At 41.0% G+C, this 8,406-nt stretch overlaps 1 protein-coding gene across 3 annotated transcripts in view; it reads right to left on the bottom strand.

Annotated features, from left to right (window-relative positions):
- Window positions 1-29: 29 nt before the first annotated feature.
- LOC104591901 (sucrose nonfermenting 4-like protein) overlaps window positions 30-8,406 on the bottom strand; it is a 34,601-nt gene continuing 26,224 nt past the window's right edge. For all 3 annotated transcript variants that reach the window (XM_010251034.3, XM_010251035.3, XM_010251037.3), the window contains exons 10-13: window positions 3,386-3,449; window positions 3,235-3,304; window positions 354-465; window positions 30-238 (exon numbers count right to left, since the gene is read on the bottom strand). In XM_010251034.3, the coding sequence (XP_010249336.1) occupies window positions 147-238; window positions 354-465; window positions 3,235-3,304; window positions 3,386-3,449 (338 nt within the window). In that variant the 3' untranslated portion in view covers window positions 30-146. The remainder of the gene's footprint in view (window positions 239-353; window positions 466-3,234; window positions 3,305-3,385; window positions 3,450-8,406) is intronic.

Here is an 8,406-nt window from a genome sequence, read left to right as displayed (position 1 = left end):
GATAGCTGGGACCAACATTGGGTAATGGCCTTTTTATATATAACAACATTTACTTGATTGATTATTCTACTAAAAGATTTATTATTTTTCAAATCAAAGAAGCTGAAAAAACTTGAACATCATGGGAAAGAATTTACAAGAGAGCTTTAGTTCAGTAGAAAATTAAATACATCTCTCAATGAGATAATGCCTTCCACGCGCTTGCTACCAGCTTCAATGACAATGAGCCGCCGCACCGCTGAAAGAGAGCACAAAGATGTTAGTTCCAAGACAACAAAAAATCCCACTCTATAAGCATATGTCAAATACCTGCATGGACATCACATACAGATATTACAAACTTAAAGGCGCACCTGGATCTGAGAGACGTTCCATAACATCATGAAGAGAATCAGAACGTAAACATGTTTGGCATCGTTTGTGGGCATAAGTGGCATCAGTTGCTTTGTATACCAGTTCCAGAGCCTGAAATCAAATTAAATTGCTAATTCAAAACCTTCCATAGGATTTAGATGGAGAGAAAATTTTGGTTCTTTAGATTTTAGGCAGCAACCTAAAAATTTTAGCTTTTTTTCCTGATCAGTAAACTTGAACTTTATATTGCTTGTAACAATATGTTACAAAAGAAGTGTACAATGATTTATCATATGATATTATACAATGGAATGGTTCACATAGTTTTCAAGGTGCCAAGGCAAGGATAGGCAACAGGGGGGGGGGGGGGGTGCCTTGTTGCCTAGTTGCCTAGCCACCCGCCTAGGCGATGGGTTTTCTTTTTAAGTAAAAACAACATATCCTAGGGTAGTTCCCTAGGTTCCATAACCATCTTTCATTAATAACTATCCATGATTTTCATAAGAAAATTATAAACTTCATGTTTAAGTCTAGAAAATCATCATATTTATGAGAAGAAAAAGAAAGAAAAGAAAATTCAAAAAATATAGGGGCTGAACCACTATTTTTGTTATAGGAAAAGAAGAAAAGAAAAGGTGGAAGAAGAAGTCCTTGAGGGTTCAGATTTTGAAGTCTTTGAGGGCTCAATACAGCACTTAGCAATGTTTGTATTGATTAAACCCTAACAAATAAGAAAATAATAAGAAGAAATTAGTTTATAAACCCAAAAAATGAATATTTTTGTTTAATAATGTCTATTTTATTATTATAATCTCAAAATAATAATAATAATATAAAAGTATTTTATAAGACAATATACAAAACTGCTTTGCGACTGGGCAAGGTGAGCCTCCAAGGGCACCTTTGTTACGGTCTGACACAGGCTTAGCCTTGCCTACGCTTGGCAGGCTTACGTTAAGGGACATCACCGTCATTTTCGCCTGTAAGATTTTTGGGAGAATTGATGTTATCTTCAGGTAGACCACCAAAAGCTTAACGTACTCTTTGAGGAGGGGTGGTCGACCTCCTTGGGTGCCTAACCTTGGCACTCCTAGACCAACTTCCCTTGCAGGGCGGCCCTGGTTAATGGCTAGCATGGCTACCAGGGTTCCTCATGGGCGCACACTTGCTCATGGGGACAGTGCATGGACCGACACTGCGCTACTGACACTCAAGGGAGGCTTGGCATGCGGGTTTGGCTCAAGCATGACCCTTCACCACGCCAGCCCCTTGCCCAAGCTGATCGAGCTATCCCGTTGCCCCTTGTACACGGGTGTGTTCCGGCCCAAGCGGTTGCCTCTCATCATGGCACATAGGTGCCCGCATCATCGGCGTACAGGAGACCCTTCACATCGGTGCCAAGTCACCTCTCTTCGGTGCACAGACGCCTCACATCATGGCCATCCCCCCTTAGCACGTAAGTGGCGCCTCCCATGGACCGACTAGAGCCAGCCGAGTGCCCCAGCCATGCGACTTGAGGTCATGATCCAGTGCTACTGACCTTGGTGGAGCCATCTCATCGGGCAACTCCTAGCCTCCAAGCACACAAAGGCTTGTCTTGGCCTGCCTTGGCCTGAACGCCGCACAGGTTTCTTCCGCTGTAGAACTACCCCCGTGACACCTTGCTGCCTAGGAGTCGCCTTGACAACTATGTGCCTCAGCACCCCAAACTTGATAGATCAAACTATCTACCATGCCCACAAAACCACACACACACACTCAATCCCCTAAAAGACAGAATCCCAAAATAGTTGCCTTATGTGAACACCTTGCCTAGCTAGAGCATCTGCAAGGCTCTATGCAGATTGCTTCACCCACTTAAAGTTTACTTCCAAATGCCTTATCAATTGCTGCAACTCTCTCAAAGTATTCCTGTATCTCCAAGGGACCATCTTTTTCTTTCTTTTAATCATCTCACTATCACCTTGGGAATGGCTTCAGTAACCATGTTATCCAAATTGAGTATTTTAGCCAATTCCATTCCCAGAGAGCTGCTATCAGTTCTGTCCAAATATATGTATAATATATGCCCTTCACAGTCTCTAAGAACTTCCCCAATTCTAGACTGCCTTGGGATAACCAAGCTGCAACCATCAGAGTTCATCTTTACAAAGCCTTGTAGGGGTGTGGTTCATTCCATGCAAATATTGTTCCTTAACAAAGATGCATTAGCCACTACATATCCACTTCTGATAACATCAATAGTTGCAAAATGTGTGAATATATCCATAGTCTTCACCCAATGAGAGAAATGAACAGATCGTTTCATCTCCAAGCCTTGCAGCAAGCTTTGTACCATCTTTCCAGCTGCATATTTTGAGTGTGCTGATTCTTTAATGAATTTATTGGAACCTCACCCTTTGAATTCCATAGAATCCAAAAACAGCTCTTATACTTGTGATACAACAGTTTAGGACATCTAAATGCTCAACGGGGAGACAAGAGTTGGTTAGTTGCCATATAAGAGTTGCAGAGATTTATTTATTTAGAATTCTGCGATACCATATTCTTAAGACATTGCCCTTTAACCTATGACCAAACAATTGATGTCAGACCTAGTTGCATGACCAATAATAACTTCTAATACCATAATTTATGAAAGTAAAGCAAAAGTTTCATATGGAGATTCAAAGAGCCATATGGCAGGTTCATCATCCAAATCTAGAAAAGCATCTTATCCAATATTCCTCCTTATGTTACCACCAACCATTTCCTATAATGCAGCTATGTTAATTCAGGGAAAACTATGGAAAAATCAGCAATTGCATGCCCAATAGCTAAATACAGCTACAGGAATATCAAAATAACAAACTAATAACTGAGTCGACGATATGCACTCACTTCACGCAAACTTGTTTGATCCAGGCGGATATGAGCATACACACTGTTGTTAGCCAATGAGGTAATATCACTGCACATCCAAGTTTTTGTCAACCCAAATTTGATATCTGAACAAAATGATAAGACTAGATGCAAACTAATGAGAAAATACCTCCGAGTGTATACATCGATAAGAGACCCCTTTTCATCAACAACGGGTATGGAACTTATTTGAGCTGGAAAAGAAATATATAGGGTGTGAAGTTGATGTATTGTAATTAAACTACAATATAAAAAAATGCTTATCTTAATTGTTGAAATATAGACTCAGTTTGGAAAGAGTACAAATGCAAATATGTACATGCAAATACATACAAGACAATACAAAACATAAGATTTTGCACTCTACATGTTTGCATTTGTACTCCTTCCAAACTGAGCCATAATGAAAAACTTACTGATGCTGACAATAAAAGAATTCAATAAACAAAATGTAAAGCAAAATCTGGATTCCTCTCATAATCCCAAGTGAGGGATGTACATTAAAAACAAGGTAAAGTCGAGAAATTATAAGATTCCAAACACCTAACATGCTAAATCCTTCAGAGTGGCACGGTAAAAGACTCCATAGGACAAAGACTTGGAGTAATTGGTGAGTTTTCGAAAAGATGGGAGTACCAAATATGCATGTAAGACTAATAAAGGACATGTACTCGAGTGTAAAAACCAATGTTAGAACACCTAGGGGAGAGACATCAGAATTTCCAATACACTCCTCATTTATTTGCACTAGTCATGGATGAATTCATTAAACTATGCAAGAGTAGGAGTAGCTCCAATAGGTGATAAAGTAGGAGAAAGTGACCCCAATAAGTGATAAAATGAGAGCAAATAAGACTCTTATGGCAACCTGTGACAGACAGAATAGATCAAAGGCTGGTGGGTTGGAAAGGAAAATTTCTCTCCTTTGCTGGGAAAATTACCTTGATAAAAAGTGTTCTTTCTAACTTGCCAATCTACTACCTATCTTTGTTGAAGGCTCCAGCGGCAGTGGTGGGGGAGATAGAAAGAATCTAAAAGGAGTTTTTGTGGAGTGTGAGGGCTGAAAGAAAGAAAATACATTTGGTTAAGTGGGAGGTGGTATGCAAGCCTAAAAAAGAAGGGGGTCTTGGGGTGAGAAGGGTGGGGGTCTTTAACAAAGCTTTGTTCAGAAAGTGGGTGTGGAGATTTGGAAGAGAGAGGGAGGCACTGTGGAGGAGAGTAGTGGCTGGTAAATAAGGGGTGGTGAATTTCAGGTGGGATTCAAAGGAAGTAAGACACTCTTATGGGGTCTGTGTATGGAAAGGGATGATGAGTTTCAATTCTTTGATGGGTCCCCATTATTCTTGGAGAGTGGGGAGTGGGTCTAGCATTAGGTTCTGGGAGGATGATTGGTCTGGAATAGGGTACTTTTGTGAGATCTGTCCAAGGTTGTACAGGTTGGGTCAGAAGGGAGTACCTATTTCTAAATGTTATGAAGTCTCAAATGGTTCAGTGGTGTGGACTCCAAACTTCAGAAGGCCACTCCTCAACAGGAAGCTGGAGGAATGTGTGGATCTGTTATCAAAATTGCAATCTTTGGAAACCAGTGCCCCCAAGAGTGGAAGCCTTTGCATGGCTGATAGCTAGGGGGAGGGGGGGGGGGTGTATTCTGACTCAGGACATCCTAAAGAGTCGAGATTTTCAATTTCCAAGCAGATGTGCCCTGTGTTTATCTGGAGAAGAAAATATTATGCATTTGTTCTACCGTTGCAGTTTCATTTCCCCAATATGGTTTTACTTCAAGCTGCTTAAAATGGATATGTGGTCGATTTCAGATCAGTCTGAAATTTTTGGACATTGGCCAAGAATTCAGGGTGCTTCTAAGGTCAGGCTGATGTGGAGTTGCATTCCATTTGTGGTGTGCTGGGAAGTTTGTAAGGAAAGAAAAAGAAGAGAAGTTTGGAAGAGGTGGTGGCTCGGATCAGAGCTCATCAGTAATTGGTTGGGTGTTGATCCTGCCAGAATTTCAAGGCTTAAAGAAAGAAGACTTTGGGGCAGACTTCTGGAGTTCTTTGAATTCTTAAAATTCTGGGTTTCTGTTGTATCTTTGCTTTAAAGTTTGTTATCTGCTTTTTCTGGTTCCTTTTGGTTTGGCGGTGACCTATTGCCACCTTTTTTTATGATATCATCCACGTACAACTATCAACACAGCCACTTGTTTCTAACATATCTTCACAAAGAGAGTGTGATCAGATTGCCATTGTTTGAACCCTACTTGCTGAACTGCCATATGAAATTTACTGAACCATGCTCTAAGAGATTGTTTTAAGCCATAGACGGACTTTCTTAGCTTGCACACCTTATTTTCACTTCCTTTGGCATAGAAACCTGGGGGTTGAACCATGTACACTTCCTCCTCCAGATCACCATTTAAAAAGGCATTCTTTATATCGAGTTGATGCAATTCCCAATCAAGGTTTGTAGTGAATGATAAAAGAACTCGATTTGAGTTCATCTTAACCACTGGAGCAAACATCTCATCATAGTCAACACCATAGACTTGAGTGTATCCTTTAACTACCAGCCTTGCTTTGTACCTTTCAACTGTCCCGTCTGCCTTGTATTTCATTGTAAACACCCACTTACACCCCACTTGGTCTTTCCCTTTTGGAAGATCCATCAACTCCCATGTTTGATTCTTATGGAGGGCATTAATCTCTTCCTTCACAGCATCTATCCATTTAGGATATTATAAAGCCTCTACCACATTTCTGGGTATGAGGATGCTATCAACTACAAATAGGAAGGCACGGTGAGAGGTGTAAATGTGGTCATAGGAAACATACTGGGTAATGGGGTGTTTGGTAGTGCATGACCTGACTCCCTTTCTATGAGCAATAGGAATGTCAAGGTCATCCACAACCAAAATGGGAGCTAGGGTATCAACAGGTGAAATAAAAGGTGTGAAACTTACCTCTTGGGAATCTGACGGTGTTTGGTGGCTCCACATCTTTGTCACATTGCTAATCTCTACGACGTTTACATTGGAAGACACGAAAAGGAGTAGGATCCGGAATAGAAGGTAGAGCCACAGAGAGACTTGACGGACTTGGACACGAACCTGCTTCTCCTCTTCCACATTACTCTCCTCCTGAGGAGAAGCAAGGAAGAACGGTTCAGACTCAAAGAACGAGACATCCATGGAGACAAAGAACTTATGACCCACGGAATCAAAGCACCGATAACCCTTTTGTGAGGAGGGATACCCCAAAAAGATACAAGGAATAGGCTGAGGATCCAACTTACCACGGGACGGAGATAAATCATGGACAAAAGAATGAAAACCGAACACCCTCATGGAAATGGAAAATAAAGGAGACTGAGGGATCAATAACTGATGAGGGGCCTTATAGTTTAATAATCTGGAGGGCATGTGGTTTTATGACATAAGCAGCAACAAGTATTTGGGAATATTCATATGTAGCATCATCCCTTGGGCTACCTCAAGGAGGTGTCTATTCTTTCTTTCTGCAACACCGTTTTGTTGAGGTGTTTTGGCACACGAGCTCCTATGAATGGATCCATGAGAAGCAAAGAAATCATTGAGCTGCCCATGGAAATATTCCTTCGCATTGTTTGATTGAAAGATTTGAATTTCAACATGAAATTGTGTAAGCACCATCCTCTGGAAATCTCTCACGATCTTTGGTACTTTGTCTCTGCTATGCATGGGAAATACCCATGTATAACAGGAGAAATCATCAATCAATGTGATAAAGTATTTATACCCACCCTCTGAAGTTATTGTAATAGGCTCCCACACATCAGAATACACAATATGGAAAGGAAAACTGGATCTTTTATTACTTGAATGAAATATTGTTTTACATTGCTTACTCAACTAACACGTTTGACAATGGAAATCTGACACTGAATAGGACTTAAATAAAAAAGGAAACAAGAATTTCACTATTTCAAAAGACACATGACCTAACTGATTATGCCATAAAAAAATTTGACTCTTATTTAACTGAATATGTGACTCTAAGGATGACACTGAGAAACCAGCCTTGTTGTTGAGAGTGTAGAGGCCATCCACTAAGCATCCTCGTCTTCCCAAATGTTAGATCTTGGAAAACACATGAATCAGGTAAAAAGGTCACAGTACAGTTTAATGAGTTTGTGATGCTACTAACATAAAGAAGATTGATGGGAAGCTGAGGAACATGCAAAACATTATTTAGGTTAAGTCCATGAGGGAGGGATATTGATCATTGGCCTGCAATGGAGGAGAATGATCCATCTGCAAGTCTCACCTTATCCCTTCCTGACAAAAGGTTATAAGACTGGAATATGTTTGGCTTACCGGTCATGTGATTAGATGCCCCTAAGTCAATGATCCAGGGGGAGCTGGTGGCAGTGGAGACATGAAAGGCAAAGGCTGCATTACTTGATGTAGACGTAAATGAAGTAGAAGGGTTACCAGTAGCTAAACTGTCCATTTGGCGCAAGGCCCTATCATATGATTCCAAATGACTACGAAAGGAGTTCATGGTATCTTCCTTGGGGTCAGAACTAGTGAAGTGCTCCCGAGTAGTATTTGTTGACACCCTAGTAGACTGAGTTTCTTGGGTTGCCACATTTTCTGTATTGTGTGCTATATTAGACTTCTTCTGACCCTGTGCCTTACCCTGTTCTTGGTTCTTTACAGCCCACTTTGGCCTCCCATGGATCTCCCAACATGTGTCATGTGTATGTCTTGAACGCCGGCAATGGGTACAGCATAACTTTTTTTTTATTGGAAACAGTAACTTCCATTAATTCTTTAAGAAACTTAGTACAACTGTCACCTTCAAAAAACAAGGTGACCCCTCCACAGATTACAAACAGGCCCAAAAAAGGTTCTGCCTACTAACTCCTTGCGTTGCTAAAGTATCAGCCATTGCATTGGCTGATCTCCTACTCCATTTAAACCTGACTTCAAGCTCCCTTGTTAGTTGCATAATCTCCCTTATAGGTTGTCTAAGGGACTAGGCGCCTAGGCTGTTTGTTTGCATCCAGCCTATTACCAGTTTCAAGTCTAGCTCAACTTCCAACTACTGAAAACCCAGTTGTTTTGCCAGCTTGAGCCCTTGTAGGAGTGCCAAAACTTCTGCCCTAAGAGAGTCCCCC

The sequence above is a fragment of the Nelumbo nucifera genome, chromosome 4, assembly GCF_055504915.1.
Source record: "Nelumbo nucifera cultivar China Antique chromosome 4, China Antique-T2T, whole genome shotgun sequence".
Lineage (NCBI taxonomy): Eukaryota > Viridiplantae > Streptophyta > Magnoliopsida > Proteales > Nelumbonaceae > Nelumbo > Nelumbo nucifera.
The sequence above is the reverse complement of the archived record's forward strand: the minus strand, read 5'-3'. Positions and strand labels throughout refer to the sequence as shown.